This window comes from Indicator indicator, chromosome 4, assembly GCF_027791375.1.
Source record: "Indicator indicator isolate 239-I01 chromosome 4, UM_Iind_1.1, whole genome shotgun sequence".
NCBI classification, from domain to species: Eukaryota; Metazoa; Chordata; class Aves; order Piciformes; family Indicatoridae; genus Indicator; species Indicator indicator.
This window is the reverse complement of record NC_072013.1, coordinates 13206031-13225489: the sequence shown is the minus strand read 5'-3', so window position 1 is coordinate 13225489 and position 19459 is coordinate 13206031. Positions and strand designations below refer to the sequence as shown.

The window sequence follows — 19459 nt, the reverse complement described above, 5'->3', positions numbered from 1 at the left end:
CTAACCATGCCCTGTCCTCTTCTAGCAGAGTGAGCACACTGGACTGGTTTGAAATAATTTCATACTTTCATCCCACAAGTCCTTCCCGTTGGAACAGTCTAATTCTAAATTGCCTCCAACAGGAGAAAAGCAAAACCCTCTAGAAACGTCCTCTGTAAGAGGACTCACATCCCTAGCCCTTTCAGACACACAAAGTTATCCACAGGACACAAACAACTGCAGTGGACAACTGCTCTGTCTACCAAATGTGCAGTCGGTGAGAGGTGGCCCTGAACCTCGCTCCTCCCACTTCAAACACATGGTAAAAAAAGTAGTGACACAGGTCGCACATTCAACCCCCCCTCTTCATCCAGTGCTTCTGAAGCTTGCTGCCCTGCTGCCCTGGCTATTCAGCCCCTCACCAAAGCACCTCCTTAGCATGACATTCTTTACCCTTGGTTGCTTGCGTGGGTCCTTGCGTCTTCTCTCCAGGATTTGACCACCACCAGTGGTTTGAGAGTGGATTCCACCAAGCTTGGGTGGTGGCTTTCTCCAGGTCGTCATGAGGAGCCAAGGGAGCTGTTAGGACATGGTTCATTCAACCAAGATCTTGTTATGATTTCCTGAGAAGTCCTTTTGCTCCAGCAAAGTCAAGTCCACCAGCACCAGCACCACCACTGAGCATGCTCATGCCACGGAGATGGATGTGAGTTCCAGGTGAATGTATGAACCCTGGGGGTCATTACATTCTTCTAACAACCAGCCAGTTGCAAGCACTAGTGTCAGTGCCAGGAAACAGCACAGTCCCTTGAGAAGAGTCACCAAAAGGCCCACAAGGGTTTGCTAACACATTCAACAAGGTAGATCAGTTCCTCCTAGGCTTTGCCAGCAGGATAGAGAAGGCAGGCTTAGTCTCTAGGATGAGGAATATCCACCAGGATAACATATCCAAAGCTTTTGAATGCAAGGGAAGCTTGAAATGTTCTACTAGAAGTGTGAGATTCTGTTAGCAGCTCTGCAAGTCCAGTGAAGTCAAGGAATTCTGCATGTTCACCTGAGACAGCTCCAAATCTGTCCTGGCTGTGAGACACAGCCCAGGATCTGACAGAAAGCACTCAAGGCTGATAGAGGCATGCACACCACAGAAACTCAGATCCCTCAAGCAAGACAGCTGAGAGTTTCACCTTTTCCTCTACCAAGTTATCCATCAAGAAGCTGAGAAGCAGACTTTGTATGAGCCGCACACCAAATCAGACACACATTTCACCACAAGAAAGCAAAATCTACTTCAAAATCTGGCTTTTGGTTTTGGTTTCTGGAAATTATTTTTATTCTGGCAGTTCCTCGCACACAGTATTTGTGTTAACATTTAGACCATCCTCTATGTCTCAAAGATGAAAAAAAAATTATTTTTTATATATATATATATATATAGTGTACTCTTTTTCATTAAAAAAAAAAAAAAGAAGAAGAAGAAACCAAACCTTTAAATAACTCATGTAGGGAAACCCCTTGAAAAATAACATCAAAGATGCCAGTTTGGATATTTTTTTTTTTTTTTGTGCAATATTGAAAAGCACAGGAAACAAATCACAGAATCACAGAAATATTCAGGTTGGAAAAGAGCCTCAGGATCACCAAGTCCAGCTGTGAACCCTACTCTACAAAGTTCACCCCTTAAACCATATCCCCAAGCACCACATCCAAATGCAAGACACAGTATCCTAGTTCTGAGGCATGAGCTGACCAGGACAAAAAGGAGAGAAAAGATATTGAGGAGAGGAGAGGAGAGAGAAAGGAGAGGGGAGAGGAGAGGAGAGGAAGAGGAAGAGGAAAAGGGAGAGGGAGAGGGAGAGGGAGAGGGAGAGGGAGAGGGAGAGGGAGAGGGAGAGGGAGAGGGAGAGGGAGAGGGAGAGGGAGAGGGAGAGGGAGAGGGAGAGGGAGAGGGAGAGGGAGAGGGAGAGGAGAGCTTTGGCTATACACTCCCTTAAATAGAGAAGTACAGGAAAATGGAATAGAATAATAGATTACAATATCCTGGGATGAACTGCCCATCCCCTGGGACTCTCTAGCTTCTGGAGGACTTTTCCTTAAGGTTATGCTAATTAACTCTTGATTTCCCTTTAACCTACAACATACAGGAATCAGAGTTCTAAGGATCAACCCCTCCCAGCCCCTACATGGAGACCCCCTAGTTTTATTGCTCATTTTCTGTGTTTTCAGCCATCTAGCTGAAGGTGTTTTGCCAAACAAGTTTTTAAATTTTGTTTTTAATTTTTTTTTTACTTAATTCTTAATTTTCCTCTCTGTGGGATTTTTCTCTGGGAAATCAATTTCTGGCCAGGATATTTCAGTGAGCCTTCACTCTTGCACAATATAAATGTAGACATTGGGGCATGGGTTTATCTTCTTTTTTTTTTTCCTTGCTCTCTATGTAACTTTCTCCTGTGCTGCTGAATATTTGATGATTTCTGGTGGAGATAGGTGACTTGTGAACAGAGTGCTGTATTACTCAGTAAAATGAAATTAAATGGGTCTGTGTGGCTTTACAAGTGGTAGTGTTGCTAAGTAATAGCTAAACCTGCCAGGAAAGCCCAGGTGCAGCACGTTTAGAATCTTTTTACTCCAGGGAATCAACCAATCAATCCATCCTACCCCAATAATCAATCATGCCAATGCCACAGTTGCTGTCATACACATCTATCAGTACTGACACCTTTGGTTACATGGCTCTGCAAGTTGTTTTGATCTTTTAAAGTCTTCAATACCTCTAGTTTTCTCTCACTGAAATAGTCATGCCCATGAGACAGAACCATTCTCAAAAGGAAGGGATATCAACATGTAGGATCAATAACAAAACCCCAGAAGCTTTCCTGCCTAGCAAGGCTGCAGACAGTTTTGCAATGGGTGCAGAAATGTCTGCACAAGGAAGCATTAATTCACACTCACAGTTAAAAGTAAGCAGCTGTGGAGGAAAAGTCACCACCAAAGTCAATCAGGCAAAGTCCCCACTGTTAGCAGGTGGGACTTCCTTCCCCTTCACAGGCAACGCTTGGGAGTAAAGCCCTTCACTTGAAACAAGCAGCAGAAAAATCTCTACTTGCTTTCAAAGCCTAGGGGAAGGTTAGCCTGATATTTCTTTCTAACATCTACGTGAAGTTGTTACCAAACCTTCACATCCTCCCAGCCAAGCAGTTTGGCTGAGTGATTTCTGCCTCGCAGTGCAGCAGACATCCACTCACTTTGATTCTAGCTTGTGGTTTCCAAATGCAGGAAGAAGGACACTGTTCCTCTCAGTCACACAGGCTATTGGATCATTTAGCAGCAGCCCACGCTCAGGAAAGCAAAATCCTATGGCAGGCTTCCATGGTGGGAATAAAAGAGTCAGCAGGAAGAAATTTTGACTTCAGTCAGTGCAGTCTTTATTACAGCACGCCTCTGCAGAGCTCCTCTGTATAATTCAAATGCCCTCCCTCCAGCTTCACTCTAAGAGGCAAAGATCATTTTCACTCTAAACTTAAGGACCAGAGTGAACCCAGATACAGTTCCACCCCAACACGGGTGAGATGGTTTGGAAAGTTTCCTATTCGCTGTAGCTGCTCTGTTCTACGTACCCGAGAAAAAACACCACAAATCCTTTTCCCCACTCAGTGCAGCTCCTTAAGGACAAAGCAGAGAGATGGCTGCTGGTCTTTTGAGCCCTGGAGGCCTGTGGAGCCACCACAAGCCCCAGTCGTTTTGGTTTTGGTTTTTTGTTCTCATGCAAATTGCCAACAAGAAGGACCAAAGTAGTTCTTGCAGTGCAAAGTGGCTTGGCACTTGGAACTGCCTCTTGGCTGCTTTGGTGAGTGAGGCAATGGTCTCCAGGTGGATCACCCACATTCACAGAGACAAACGTATTAGAAACATGCACTTTCACCAAAGATGGACAAAACTGCCCTTCCCTCCATCAGGAATAAATTGAGGTAAGTGATAGGTGGTTGCACTCATTTGTGGTTCCTCACGGAGCAAAGAGGAGTGGCAAAAAAAAAAAAAAAAAAGGCAGTGGGAAACACAAACCAGCAATCTTTCTAAACTCATCCTTAAGTATGGAAGTAAACAAAGAGTAGTTGGTTCTGCTCCCCCTGTCCCAGAGACGGAAGTTAAGCAGGCTGGCAAGAACTGGAAACACTTCACCACTTACCAGAATGTCCTGCTAGAAGGAGAAAGCAGTTTTAATGCATACAGATAATACATAAATCTTACTGGTACTCGCAGGATATGGTCCAGCAGCTCTGCCAGGGGAGTCATCAGTTGCTGTCACCAAAGGGAAGGCAGATGACACAGGAGAAACTTCATCACCTGTATGGTGAGGGATGGATCATTACTATTGCATTAACTGAGGTGAGACTCATAACTCACAACCACTTCAGTTATTCTGTACAGGAAGCTTCATTCCTTCATTCAGTGGTCCAAGAGAGGAGAAAGATGCAGACTAGGTTCTTCACATAATTCACCCCCAAGGAGCCATAGTGAAGATATCACCAAGCCAAGCTATCTCAAGAGCAGTGTGTATTAGTCACAACAATTCTATGATTCTATGAATGTCCTGGAAGTGATCTGTTCATGTGCTACAAGCTCCAGTTGCATCCCTATACCACCTGGACAGGGATTCTAGGGATTCCAGAAGCTGTTTGTATTCCCTTCTGCTGAGGTGTATTCTGAGATTTAGTAAAAAAAAAAAAAAATCTAAACTCTGCATCTAAGAGGGGTTGGGAAGAGTGGTCATGGCAAGCAGCTGAAATACCTGCCACACACCCTGGGCAATGCTTCCAACCTGAGTTTCTTAGGAAGAGAATCTTTGGGTTTACCTTTCATGATGATTTTATAATCCCAATGCTTCTGCTCTTCTTTCTTTCCTTTTCTTTTCTTTCCCTTCCTCTTCCTTTTCTCCTCCCCCCATCTCCCTTAATTTTGGTATTTATTAAGGGTAGTGATGCAAGCTACTGGCATCCTTCACTGCTAAGTTATTGGTGATTTGCTAAAAAGCCTGTAGTCAGAGGTCAGGCAGTAAACTTTACTGTACTTGGAGGAGGAATTATATTTGTATCCGCTAGGTTCAACAGGAGTTGGTCTTTCAGACCTCTGAGCACTTCAGCCACACCAGGAACACAAAAGCTGAGATCAAACCTGTGCCACCCTCCTAAGGAAGCCAGGCACGGGCAAGGTGCTGCAATTCACTGATTTGCTACCCTGCAGCAAGCCTGAGAAAGCAGTGTGGCATTTGGATTTGGGAGGGCATCATGAAAACAGAATTTGGCTTTACCACCTAAAGGAAGGAGATATCAATAACATTTAAATTGGAGACTTTTCTCTCTCTGAACGCTCCGTGATGCGTTGCAGCACAAATACCTCCTGCGCTGGTGCAAAGAGAAATCACCTCTGCTGTAAGCTCCTCTTTCTTATTCTTATTTAATATCAACCTGACTAACCTCTGTGTTGACTGCTAGATATGTTGTTGAGCCCTCAGTGAAACAAACAATAAGAACAAGTGCAAATTCTTAGAACCATCTCTTCTCAAATCCCTGGGAAGGTTTCTCTGGGAAACTGTGCTGATCAGTGGCTGCTTTCTATTCCCCTACAATCCAAAGTGTCCTTAGACATTCTGAATGCTGCTGCTTTCTTTCAAAGACACACACTCTCCTTTTTCCTCTCTAGGATACCAGTTAGAGATGGTGCTTCTCATTCTCTCACAATATCTGGAGTATTGTGTCCAGTTCTGGAGCCCTCAGTTCAAGAAGGACTTCAGGGAACTGCTTGAAAGAGTCCAGCACAGAGCCACAAAGATGATAATAGGAGTGGAAGATCTTCCTTATGGGGGGAGACTGAGTGAGCTGAGGGCTCTGTAGCTTGGAGAGAAGGAGCCTGAGAGGTGACCTCATTGCTGTTGATATAGATATAAAGGGTGAGTGCCCAGAGGCACTGCTGGGTGATGCCCAATGACAGTACAAGGGGCAATGGGTGGGAGCTGAGGCATAGGAAGTTCCATGGAAACAGGAGGAAAAACTTTTTCCCTGTGAGAGTGAGAGAACCCTGGAACAGGCTGCCCAGGGGGGTTGTAGAGTCTCCCTCCCTGGAGATATTCAAGCCCTGCCTGGCTGTGTTCCTGTGTGATCTGCTCTAGGTACTCCTACTATGGCAGGGGGGTTGGACTGGATGACCTTTGGAGGTCCCTTCCAGCCCTTGGCATTCTGTGATTCTGTGATCCTGTACCTTCACTCAGTTATTCCAGAGGTGGCAGTGTAAACCCAGGGCACTTACCAAAATATCTGATAGGAATGTCCTTTTCACCCCCGCCTGAAGAATGGTCTGGCAGCTGTGAGGCTGGAGTCACGCTTCCATAATATGATGGGCTGGATCTCCGGATGGAAGCATCCATGGGCGTTGTGTCATGTGTCAATCCACTACCTACATTGTCCTCATCCCCACCTGAGGTCAAGGATTCTCCGCCGTGGCGGGTGCCGTCGGCGTTGTAACGGGAGCCGTCTGCATTGTCGATGACTGTTGGGAGGAGAGAAGGAAAGAGCTGATGGATATCAGGGAGCTACAGAGCTGTGTTTAAGTCACACTAAGCAACTTCAGTCAGACAAAGGAAGCGATAGTTGTGAATGAACACCAGGTCATACCTTTGTGCCATCCTCCCTGACCTATCCAGCTCATACATCGCCATGCAGGCATTATCCATACCAGTGTAGGTATGTGTCAAATACATAGGGCCTGCTCTGCATCAAGTATTTTGGGATCTTGGTCAGACAGCTTAACTTAAGCGTGAACATAAAATCCTGACCTCTGTAAAGTCAATCAGAACTTCAGAACTTGGGACAAATAATTTGGTTGCAGTTTGAAGGGGGAACTCCAGCCTAGATCCTGACTGCAAAGAATGAAAGTAAAATAAATGAGCATTGGAAGCAAAAGAAAAATGATGACAAGGTCTATAGAATTCGTTGGATTGCTAGTGGGGATATAGAGCAGAGGCAGAAACAGTTCTTGCTCTCTCTTCTCCTGTTGTATCTGCTTGCAACTTCTCTCTCTCCCATGGCCTTTCCAGGGTATCTCTGTTTTGACTACTGTGTGAGGTAACAGAAAAGGAGGGAGTGAGTGGGGAAAGAGGTGACAGGTCCCCTGGATCCATCCAGGTGGGTCTGAGGAGTTTCTGTGTTGTTTATAAATTGTAAATGTATCTATACAATGTACATATGTTGTATATTTTGTACATATTCATTGCATTTCATATTTCTAGATTGTAGTTTGCTCGTAAATAGAGATTCATTTGCTTCCAAAGCCTTCTGAGCTGGTTTGGCAATTTTAATTTTGGGGGAGGTAGTTCTCCAAATTAGCTGGGGGTTAATTTCAAGCCCCTCACAAATTCATTATGAGAATTTTCTCCCACTTCCAGCTGCTTTTCTATGCAGCAGCCCAAACGAGGTGCAGAAATGTTAAGATGTAGAAAGGTTTTAAGCAAAGCCCTACATGTTAAAGAAGGAATTAGTAGCCCTGAACTGCTAAAAATTGTCAAACACCTACCAAAAAAAAAAAAAAAAATTTGGTAGCACCTTGAGAAAAGCCAGGATCCAGCAGACTTATGACAAATGACTAATGGCTTTAATTGCTGTGCAGCACCTCTTGACTTCTGTTTGATTTTTCATACTAGCAGTTGTTGATGTAAAAAAAAAAAAAAAAAAAGATAACCAGGTCCTAAAGCAAGTGGCAAGTTTTTCTGTTCAATACAGTACCTATTTCATCCTGATCAGAGAGGAAAGAAGCATCCAGGCTTTCAACAGGCTCACATGTCTGGTTCCTTGTTTCTGGAAAAGAAGGAAAACAGAAAACACTCGTTTGAGGAAATTGAGCAAAACATCACACGTTGGTTGCACACAATCCCAAACCATCAGCTTCAGATGTGGACAATCCTAACACAGCCTAGGCTAGAAGGTGGACCTCAGAGCTCATCTACTCCAACCTCCCTTCCATAGGCAGGGACGCCTCTCCACTAAACTTGGCTTACAGGGACAAGGGGCAATGCCTTTAAGCTTGAGGAGGGCAGATTGAGACTGGAGATGGGGAAGAAATTCTTTCCAGTGAGGGTGGGGAGACACTGGAACAGGTTGCCCAGGGAGATTGTGGATGGCCTGTGGTGGGTTGAAACCTTCTCCCCATGTTAACAATACCAGACCAGCCCAACGTGGAAGCAAATGGGACTGTATTTTACAAGCAAAAACTATAATCTACAATGGAATACAATGAATATGTACAAATATACACTATTTATTGACAAATATATACAATTAATAGAAACAGCACAAAACCCCCTGGCCCTGTGTGATGGCTTTAAGACTGTCTTTTTCATTTTTCTTCACAAAGTTCAAGCAGAGAAAGTTAAAGAATGTAAATAATCACTATTGGGTGTAAGAAAGCAAAATGATGATTGTTCTAAACACTTCCATTGGAGAGAGAGAAATGTTTAAGAACCTCTACTCTAAACAAGGCTGGGGAGTTGGGCAGTCTCAGCTTGCTTGCTGGGCTTCTGTCTGCTGCTGCTTCTTTTCTGGCTGAAGATAACATCCTGGCCTTGACAAGCTAAGCCTAACAGCCTCTTTGCTGCTTGACTCTCTGCCTTCTGCCAGGGAGGCCTGGGGAGATTCCTTCTGGCTGAGGGGGGAAGCCCCCTGGGAGAAGCAAAGAGGGCTTGGTTGTGCTTTTTCTGTTGATTGTACCTATTTGTAAATGTTGTGAATAGTGTGTATTTGTACATATTTGTTGCATTTCATAATAGATTGTAGGTTTGCCTGTAAATACAGCTTTCATTTGCTTCCAGACTGAGCTAGCCTGGTTGTTGTCAGTGTGGGATGAGGATTTCAGCTCTCACATTGTTACACCCTGCTCTGAAAGGAGCCCAGGAGACCTCCCTGGAGGTGTCCAAGGCCAGGCTGGATGAGGTTTGAGCAACCTGGGCTGGTGTGAAGCGTCCCTGCCCATGGCAGGGGGTGGGAACAGGATGATCTTGAAGGTCCCTTCCTCCCAAACCATTCCCTGAGGCCCCAGCCCCCACAGCACAGACGTACCTGTCCCGTTGTAGCAGTAGGCGTCGTAGCGCCCCGTGGCGTTGGCGGGCAGCTTGTAAACGCCGACGTAATTTGCTGCACACAGGTGATAGGGCTTGATCCGTGGGAGAACAATGTGCCCCACCACAAAACCATACCTGCCAGGAGCAGAGGGAAACACACCCTGTTACCTACCACAGCAGTGCAACATCTCCCTGTGAGGACAGGCTGAGGGAGCTTGGGGCTCTGGAGCTTGGAGCAGAGGAGCCTGAGGGCTGCCCTCATTGCTGGGGATGAAGATGTGCAGGGCAGTGAGGGGAGGACAGAGCCAGGCTCTGCTCAGGGATGTCCAAGGACAGCACAAGGGGCACTGGGGGCAAGCTGGAGCAGAGGAGGTGCCACAGGAACAGAAGGGAAAACTTTGTGACTGTGAGGGTGCTGAAGCCCTTGAGCAGGCTGCCCAGAGAGGTTGTGGAGTCTCCTTCTCTGGGGATTCTCCAACCCCACCTGGATGTGTTCCTGTGTGACCAGCCCTGGGTGCTCCTGCTCTGGCAGGGGAGTTGGACTGGATGATCTCTGGAGGTGTCTTCCAGCCCCTAACATTCTGTGAGTCTGTGGTTTATTCAATTCTCACGGGTTTGCAAGCCAGTAGGAATGAACATTCATGCATTAGGCACTCAAAAAGGAAAACACCACTGACTAAACTGGAACAGAATCATTCACAGGAAATAGTTGTAAGCAGCTCTGCTGCCAGGAGTGTTTCTTACAGTACTGGAATCGAAGGCTTACCATTTTGGAGAAACGTCCACTGAACTTTTCTACTCCAGTCAGTGAGAAGGTAAATCCTGTTTCTACATATTTGCCCTTTATTTTAGATTGCAATAAAGTTGAAAATCTACTGACATTTACTTCAGTTCTATAATGGTTTACCCGCATAAAATCATTTTGAGTTGGAAGAGACCTTATCAAACTCAGCTGTTAACCCAGCACTGGCAGGTAATCACTGAACCATACCCTTCAGCACCACATCTCCACGGCTTTTAAACCCCTTCAGGGATGGGGACTCCTCCACTGCCCTGGGCAGCCTCTTCCAGTCTTTGAGAACCCTTTCAGTGAGGAAGTTTCTTCCAATGTCCAATCTAAGCCTTCCCTGCTGCAACATGAGGCCATTTCCTCTTGTCCTATCACTTGTTCCTTGGGAGAAGAGACCCAACCTCCTTTCAGGGAGCCGCAGGGAGCATGAGATGTAGAGAGAACAAATCTGTGTTATCTGATCTTCTAAAAGGACAGGTTGAACTTCAAAGTCACAGCTGTTAAGTTCCATCTCCTCTCTGCAGCTGGATGTTTAGAATGATTCTCACAATAACTGCATTCTTTGCTTGGTAAAACAAGACCAGATGATACTCCAGTCTGATGGATTTACAAACCACAGAAACCTCCCAGCTTGGGTACTGTTTGGGCAAAAATATTTGCTCTTGATGACATTTTGGTGTGTCAAAGGATCTGCTGTCACCCCTCTGGGGTGATTCAGCTAATTACTATCCTTATGTGTTTTGCTGTATTAGTGCTCACTTGATTTTCTTTTACCCAGCTTCCAGTCTCTTGCTGTAGTGAGGTTTGTTGTTTTTTTTCTTTTTGCTAAAGTGGAATCTGTGTTATCCACATTTGTTGCCCTGTGCATCATAAATTACAGAGGGTAATTAAGTCACTTGACAATGTGGTTTGGTTATTTTTTTTTTTCCATCATTTTTATGGCTGTTTCTGAAACTTCTCCACTCTCAGATTATAAGATTTGCACAGAAGGCAAATCACATCCTGGGCTGAATCAAAAAGAGTGTGGCCACCTCAAATACTGCCTCCAGTTGAAAGACACAGCATAAGAAAGACACAGAGCTGTTGGAGTGAATCCAGAAGAAGCCACAAAGATGATCCAAGGGCTGGAGCATCTCTGCTATGAGGACAGGCTGGGGGAGCTGGGGGTGTTCAGCCTGGAGAGGATAAGGCTCCAGGGGAACTTTAGAGATGCCTTCCAGTGCCTGAAGGGATCCTACAGGAAGGCTGCAGAGGGACTTTCCTCAGGGTGTCTAGAGACAGGACAAGGGGAATGGTTTGAAGCTGAGGGAGAGCAGGGTTAGACTGGAGCTGAGGAGGAAATTCTTCAGGATGAGGGTGGTGACACTCTGGAACAAGCTGCCCAGGGAAGCTGTGGCTGCCTCCTCCCTGAGGGTGTTCAAGGTCAGGTTGGATGAGGCCTTGAGCATCTAAGTCTAGTTGAAAGGTGTCCCTGCCCATGGCAGGAGGTCGGAATGGATGATCTCTGAGGTCCCTTCCAGCCTGAACCATTCTGGGATCCTGTGAAGAGCACAGTAATACTGTGGACTTTTTTTTTCCACTGGGATATCAAGAGCTCATCCCTCTCTGCACCACTTCATGCTTTCTGCTGTTTCTGGAGGACACACAGAGTTCCCTCTATGGATATACAACCTTCAGTCTTTGACCTTACATCAGCTCATCAAAATCATCAATAATTTTCACACACTTATCTTACCAATGAGTGATACAGCAGGACCTGAACAGAGGGCACTGTCAGCAAGTTTGCTGATGACACCAAACTGGGAGCAGTGGCTGACACACCAGGGGGTTGTGCTGCCATTCAGCCAGACTTAGGCTGGACAGCTGGGCAGGGAGAAATTGAATGAAATTCAACAAGGGCAAGGGGAGAGTCTTGCACCTGGGAAAGAAAAACTCCATGGACCAGGATAGGTTGGGATCTGACCTATTGGAGAGCAGTAAAGGGGAAAAAGACCTGGGGGTCCTAGTGGATGGAATGATGACCATGAGCCAGTAATGTGCTGTTGTGGTCAAGGAGGCCAATGCCATTCTGGGTGGGTTAGAAGGGGTGTCATCAGTACGTCTATTCTCCTGCCCCTATGCTATGCCCTGGTGAGGCCACATCTGGAATATCTTGTTCAGTTCTGGACCCTTCAGTTCAAGAAGGAGCTCAAGGAACTGCTTGAAAGAGTCCATCAGAGAGCCACAAAAAATGATTAGGGGAGTGGAATATCTTCCTCATGAGGAGAGCCTGAGGGAGCTGAGGGCTCTGTAGCTTGGAGAGGAGGAGCCTGAGAGGTGACCTCAGTCATGTTGATAAAGATGTGCAGGATGAGTGCCCAGAGGCTGGAGCCAGGTTCTGCTGGGTGGTGCTCAATGCCAGCACAAGGGGCAGTGGTGGGAGTTGAGGCATAGGAAGTTCCATGGAAACAGGAGGAAAAGTTTTTCTCTGTGAGGGTGACTGAAGACTGGAACAGGCTGCCCAGGGGGGTTGTGGAATCTCCTTCTCTGGAGTTATTCAAAACCCACCTGGATGTGTTCCTGTGTGACCTGCTCTAGGTGCTCCTGCTCTGGCAAGGGGGTTGGACTGGATGAGCTTTTGAGGTCCCTTCCAACCCCTAACATTCTGTGATCTCCATCAGGAGTTTATTACACTGTCAATCTTTTGCTGTCTTTATATTTTCTCTGTAAGAGGCTATGTTTTTTGAAAGATAATTGGTAGAAAGCATATGCAGTCAAGGTCTTATTTGGTACTGGAACCATGCACACAGAGGAAGATGTTTTGTTCCTCACAGAGTGTAACCTACGGACTGACGTGGCCATCTAATTAACAGCCACATGAAGTCTGCTGTAATTATCACTCCCTGTCGTGATATGTTCTTTCCCTCCCCCTGCCCCCCATAATTTCTTTACCTGCAAGTTTCAAATCCAAGCTCATTTGCTTTCTCCACCTGCTGTAGTGTTGCCAAGGTGCTATTGAGAGCTCTGCAGAGCTTGATGGCTTCGGATCGTGTGAGGCTGTAGCGGCCGTTCTTCTCCACGTGAAAAACTCCTCCGTATCTGCAAGTGATGTTGAATTCTGTTCCCAAAGGAGAGGAAAAGAAATTGGTTACTGATTGCTGGGCTGCCTGCTTCACCAAAGACCTGGAAATGATTTACTGACAAGGGGCAATGGATATCAACTCCAGCACAGGAGGTTCCAGCTCAGCACGAGGGTCCCGGAGCACTGGAACAGGCTGCCCAGAAAGGTTGTGGTGTCTCCTTCTCTGGAGGCTTTCAAGACCCATCTGGATGCATTCCTGTGTGACCTGTGCTGGATTCTCTGGTCCTGCTCTGGCAGGGGGGCTGGACTCAGTGATCTCCAGAGGTCCCTTCCAACCTCTAACATCCTGTGAGCCCGTGAGGTGTGGTGCTTTCAGTGCACAAACAGCAGCTACCCAATCATGGGGGAAGAACATCAGCACTTTCAGTCACCTCCTTCACACCTCCCTTCTTTGGACTGAGACACAAGCCAACCCTTCTGCCTTTCCAAAACCAGCAACACAGCAGGGTTTGGTGTGCTGTTGAGCTGACAATAAAATGCAGAAGATACAAATGCATTGTGAAGTTGGCTTGGAGGCCACCTGTGACTGCAAAACCACCAGAATGTTGAAATGTATTTTGAAAACAAAAATATTTCACTCATAACCAGCCCTGTTCTCCAGATCCTTCACCCTTCTCTGGACACACTCCAGCACCTCAGTGTCCTTCTTGGATTGAAGAACCCAAAACTGAACCCAGTATTTGAGGTGTGGCCTCACCAGTGGCCAGTACAGGGACACACTCACTTCCCTGGTCCTGCTGGCAACACCATTCCTGATCCAGACCAGGATGCTGGTGGCCTGCTTAGCCACCTGGGCACACTGCCAGCTCATGCTCAGCTGGCTGTCTACCAGCACCCCCAGGTCTTTTTCCACCAGACAGTTTCCAGCCTGGAGTGTTTGTGTGGTTCTTGTGCCCCGAGCGCGGGACCCAGCACTTGGCCTTGTTAAAGCTCAGCTGCACTGCAGGCACATGCAGGAGGACCAAGGCTCCCAGGGAGCCTCATGTCAGCTGGGTGTCCAGGGCAAAAACGTGGCAACCCAAATCTCAAAACTGGTTTTGAGGCCATCCCATCAGTGGGCACTTTGCCCTAGAGGCTGAGACAGCAGGCTTTGTGTTCGATTTGATGGTATCTGCTACACCCACTATTAAAATTGTTGGTAGTGCAGACTCTGGTCGTGAAGCAGGGAGTGTGGAAGAAGGGCTCCAGCGGTGCCAAAAACTCACACAAGGCTTCACAGCCGAAGCAGCCTGTGGGAACCCAGCAACCTCTCTGTGATTGCAGCGATTAGCACCTCCTTGAAATGGCAAAACAGAGGTGCAGAGCCTGCTGCCCAGAGCTGCGGGGAAGCCAGAGGGTTTGCTTTCTGGTCTCAGGTTTTAATGTCCACCCAAGGGAGACTCTTAAACCGAATAATAAAAATATTTCTAAGTCACATCGATACAATAATGCTCAAGAGTAAAAGATGGGGTTTAAATTAACGCTTTGATTTATTGTCACCTTCCAGTATCTGAAGGGGGCTTACAAGAAAGCTGGGGAGGGACTTTTTAGGGTGTCAGGGAGTGGTAGGACTTGGGGGGTGGGGGTGGGGGGGGTGGGATGCAGAAAAACCTAGAAATGGGTAGATGCTGATTGGATGTGAGGAAGAATTTCCTCCCTATGAGGGTGGTGAGACACTGGAACAGGTTGCCCAGGGAGGTGGTGGAAGCCTCATTCCTGGAGGTTTTTGCAGCCAGGCTGGATGTGTCTCTGGGCACCCTGATCTAGTGTGAGGTGTCCCTGGCCATGGCAGGGAGGTTGGAACTGGCTGATCCTTGAGGTCCCTTCCAACCCTAACAATTCTATGATTATTTTTTTCCCCTCCACAGTGATGCTTATAGACTAATTTTGAGTTAAGAAAGAAACACAATTGCCACATCCAAGTCTAAATACATGTTCCACCTTTTCCCATAACACAGGAAGGTCAAATCCATTAAGCTTATGTCAGTGTTACTTAGCTGGCTCTGGCACAGTGATGCAAAAGATGGATTTTTGTACTTTGGCTCAAGAGATGAGGCAATGCAAAACTCACACTGTGGCGTCAAACTATTACAGATCCCTTCCACTCTTTTGAAGTTTCAAAGGAGCTGACTCAAAGTGGACTTAGTAGAAGTGCAAGCAGCACCCAAACCTTCCCTTCTGCCACTGAAGTGTTTAACAGCAGCTCACAAATGAGGCAAAAAGCACCAGAGGTCATCATCATTAATCTCACCCAGATCATGAGACTTGGGTGACTCAGCGCAAAGCCACGGAATGCCCCTGAGCCCGGGGGTTATGAGCACAGAGATTAACTTTCACACAAGTCACCTCTCCCTGCCTTTCCTGAGATTTCTGGTGCCCTGTCTCCAGCAGCTGCATGCAGGCCCTTCTCCACCATTCATGTATCTAACCCAGGATCAATGAGTACACTTTGCAGTCAAAACCACTAACTTCAGGCTCTGCAGACAATTTGCTAGCTAGAGCCTCTTGGAGGTGCAATGGAATTGGCTGAGACAGTCTAAAGAGCATTGTTCTTGCATGAAAGTGTGAGTTACACCCTGATTATTAATGCTAGGGGCTTGTTAGAAGTTGTCACAGTGGGAAGCCAGGTGCAAGCTCTATTTCCACCCTTACACATAATGAGTAACACTGATTCATGCAAACTCTTCCCATTGGAGTCGATTTTGAATGGAAAATTTGCAAAAGGAGGGAGGAAAAAAAGAAAAAAGAACCAAAACAAAACACCCCAAACCCAAACCAAAAACCTCTGCCCCCTTTAAAGCAAAACTTGTAGCAGAATAGTTAGATTCAAGTCTGTTAACAGAACTTCTTGGTAAAACCACCGTCTGCAGTTCATGGCAACCAGGAAACGGTGGCGTGCTGCACTCGTGGGGATTTTCCTTTTCAGTTTGTGGGTTCAAGATGTTGGTAGGCCACCAAGATGTGATAAATCTGGTCTGGAAACGAGGACAGGGGGGGGGGGGGAAGAGGGGGATTGATGGTGCAGATAGCTTTCATTCGCTGTTTGCTTTAGTGAAGCATAGTTTTGCCTCCTCCTGTAAGAACTTGGTTCTAGGTTTATTGAGCAGATTTCAAGATCTAGGCAGATAAGCCAAAGTTTCCTTATCATCAGAGGTTATTCAGTCTCCTGGTGACAGTTCCAAACAGGAACCACCATTAGCTTAGCACTGATAGCTTCATTTGGGAGATTAGCACCTGCTTTAATGCACGCTGTTAATAGGGTAGTGACAAGTGGTGCCTTGGGAACAAATTAACACCTGTCTCACAGTGTCACAGTGTATCAGAGGTTGGAAGGGACCTCCAGAGATCATCAGGTCCAAACCCCCTGCCAGAGCAGGATCACTTAGGGTAGTCTGCACAGGAATGCATTCAGGTGGGTTTGGAAAGTCTCCAGAGAAGGAAACGCCACAACCCCCCGGGCAGCCTGTTCCAATGTTCTCTCAACCCTCACAGTGAAAAATTTTTTCCTCCTATTTCCATGGAACTTCCTATGTCTCATCTTCCACCCAGTGCCCTTTGTGCTGTCATTGGGCATCACCCTGCAGAGCCTGGCTCCATCCTCTGGGCACTCACCCTGCACATCTTTATCAACAGCAATGAGGTCACCCTTCAGTATCCTCTTCTCCAAGCTACAAAGCCCTCAACCTCTCCTCATAAGGGAGATGTTCCACTCCCTGGATTAACCTCCAGAACCATGGCTGCTCTCCAGGCAGATCTAAAAACTGGGCCATGCCAACCCTAACATCTGTAGGGCCAGAGAGTTCAGCAGTCAGCTCTCAGGTCAGACAGTCGGTGTTTACTTTTCGAATGTTTCTCAGGAAAACTAATTTATGGCTCATTAAGAAAATATGTTTTACTCCAGAAGAGAGGAAATACCCTCTGAGTGCACAATTTCCTATGGGATTGGACTCCTGAAGCATTTCAGGACCCAAGACATTGTGTCAACAGATGTGCTATGACAGTCCCATTCCCCTCATCTTGGCACTACAACACCACCACTCAGGGATTACCTCGCGGACCACAATGCAGAGAGCTCTGAGCGGCATCACTGTTTGCTGAGGACTCCACCACCCCTGCAGCAGCCCTTAGTCCATTCATTAAAACCATTACCAGCCCAGAGAGCAGTAAGGGAATAGAGAGGCTTCTGCCTCTGTGTCAGAAGCTGGACTGCAGCCCAGGGCAGCAGTGATGAAAACCACTGGCTAGCTGCTTGCAAGCTTATGCAAAATGATTCACTGAAGCCCAGCTGCAGTCACTCGCAGACACGTGTCGACAGCACTGCCACACACCTGTACCTCAGTCCCTCAGGGCTTGGTGGGGAAAGGAGAAGAGTGCTGGGGAAACTGGACTCTCAACTGGTGTGAGAGGCTGGTGAGGAGAGGCTGAGAGCCCTGGGGTTGTTCAGTCTGGAGAGGAGAAGACTGAGAGGGGATCTGATCAATGTCTATCAATAGCTGAGGGCTGGGGGTCAAGAGGGAAGGGACAGGGACAGGCTCTGCTCAGTTGTGCCCTGGGATAGGACAAGGGGCAATGGATAGAAACTCCAGCACAGGAGGTTCCACCTCAGCATGAGGAGGAACTTCTTCACTGTGAGCACTGGAACAGGCTCCCCAGAGACATTGTGGAGTCTCCTTCTCTGGGGACTTTCCAGCCCTGTCTGGATGTGTTCCTGTGTGACCTGTGCTAAATTCTATGGTCCTGCTCTGGCAGGGGGGGTGGACTCAGTGATCTTCAGAGGTCCTTTCCAATCCCTAACATCCTGTGATTCTGTGATTCCACACTAATCAAAGCTGAGAAGTTCAGTTCCACAGGACCCATCTGAGCTAAGCAAGCATGTACCTGTGAAGGTGAAGTCCTTTACCAACAGACCAAAAATGAGCAACATCTACAAGCGTTTAGTGGGTCTGGGTGATGTTTTCCTGTTCTCCCAGTCACAGAATCACAGAGTTATTGAGGCTGGAAAAGACCTCTGAGATCATCCAGTCCAGCCTATGACCTAACACCACCACATCAGCTAACCCATGCCACCAAGTGCCACATCCATCCTTTTCTTAGAGACCTCCAGTGATGGTGACTCCACCACCTCCCTGGGCAGTCCATCCCAGTGCCCAATCAGCCTCTCTGTGAGGAAGTGCTTCGTCATATCCAACTTAAACTTCCCCTGGTGCAGCTTCATCCCATGACATCCTTGCTCTGCTAGCCACCATTCTCCACAGAAAGTAGAGAACCAAGCCTGGAAACAAGCCCCTTAGACCATAAGAGAGCCTTCTCCAAACAGTGATAGTAAAAGTAAGTCTTTCCAGATTGTTGGGAACCATCACATGAAATACTTTCCTTGGGGTGTTGCCAAGCTGTGAAACCTGAAATGATTTGTAGAAAATACACTTCTAGATTTAGCAAGGGGAGAGGAGGGGGGGGGGAGGGGGGGGAATTGTGGATAAACCACTCATAGAATCACTAAGGCAGGCAAAGCCCTCTAATATCAAGTCCAGCCTTAACCCAGCTACCATGACCACTAAAACCATGTCCTGAAGCTCCACATCTACAGCTTCTTGAACATCTCCAGGGCTGGTGACTCCACCACCTTCCTGGGCAGCCTGTTCCAACCCCTCACCACTCTCTCAGAAAAGAAGTTTTTCCTAATGTCCAACCTAACCCTCCCCTGGCACAACTTCAACCCATTCAAGCCTATCTCTGCTTACCTGGGAGAAGAGACCAACTCCAGCCTCACTCCAACCTCCTTTCAGGGAGCTGTAGAGAGCAATGAGGTCTCTCCTCAGCCTTCTCTTCTCCAGACTGAACAATCTCAGCTCCAACCTTCAACCCAGCACCACCATGGCCATCAAACCAGGTCCCCAGGTGCCATGTCAACACAGTTTTTGAACATCTCTAGGCACAGTGACTCCACCACCTCCTTGGGCAGCCTGTTCCAATGCCTGACCACTCTTGCAGCAAAGAAATGTTAAATCCATGGTCATATGGGTATTGTGTGAAATAAAACCAAAGAAGGGGTTTTCACTTTTCAGTTTGAAACTGCCTGTAATTCTGAAGCTTAATTAATTAGTTAGCACAAAAATAAAATAAACCAAGAAAGCTACGTTTGAAGGTTGACATGGTTGCAATTCAAGGAGATGGTTTAAATCAGCCAGGCCAATTTTTACAAGCCTTCCTATTTTCACTGACATGTGACATAGGGAATTGTTCCAAGTCTTGGAAATGTTCATGGGAGAGAAAAAAAAAAACAAAACCCAAACAAACCATAGATGTATCCCTATTAGCTTGCTGATAATTCAAGGGAAGAGAAATTTTCTGCACACCTGGCCTTTTAAAGACAGTAAAGTTCAGGAAGACAAAAGAAATTTCCCTGACTGTTGCAAAGAATGCCTGCTATAAATAGAGACAACATATTCTTGGGAGCTGGGTGTGGTAACAAGAAAGTGAAGATGCC

At 46.8% G+C, this 19459-nt stretch overlaps 1 protein-coding gene across 1 annotated transcript in view; it reads right to left on the bottom strand.

The window, feature by feature from the left end:
- The window catches only part of CD44 (CD44 molecule (Indian blood group)), a 43628-nt gene extending 24503 nt beyond the window's left edge, over nt 1-19125 (bottom strand). The window contains exons 1-6 of the mRNA XM_054400271.1: nt 19110-19125; nt 12804-12969; nt 9081-9217; nt 7752-7823; nt 6280-6519; nt 433-558 (exon numbers count right to left, since the gene is read on the bottom strand). Coding sequence (XP_054256246.1) covers nt 433-558; nt 6280-6519; nt 7752-7823; nt 9081-9217; nt 12804-12969; nt 19110-19125 — 757 coding nt within the window. The remainder of the gene's footprint in view (nt 1-432; nt 559-6279; nt 6520-7751; nt 7824-9080; nt 9218-12803; nt 12970-19109) is intronic.
- Nucleotides 19126-19459: the final 334 nt, after the last annotated feature.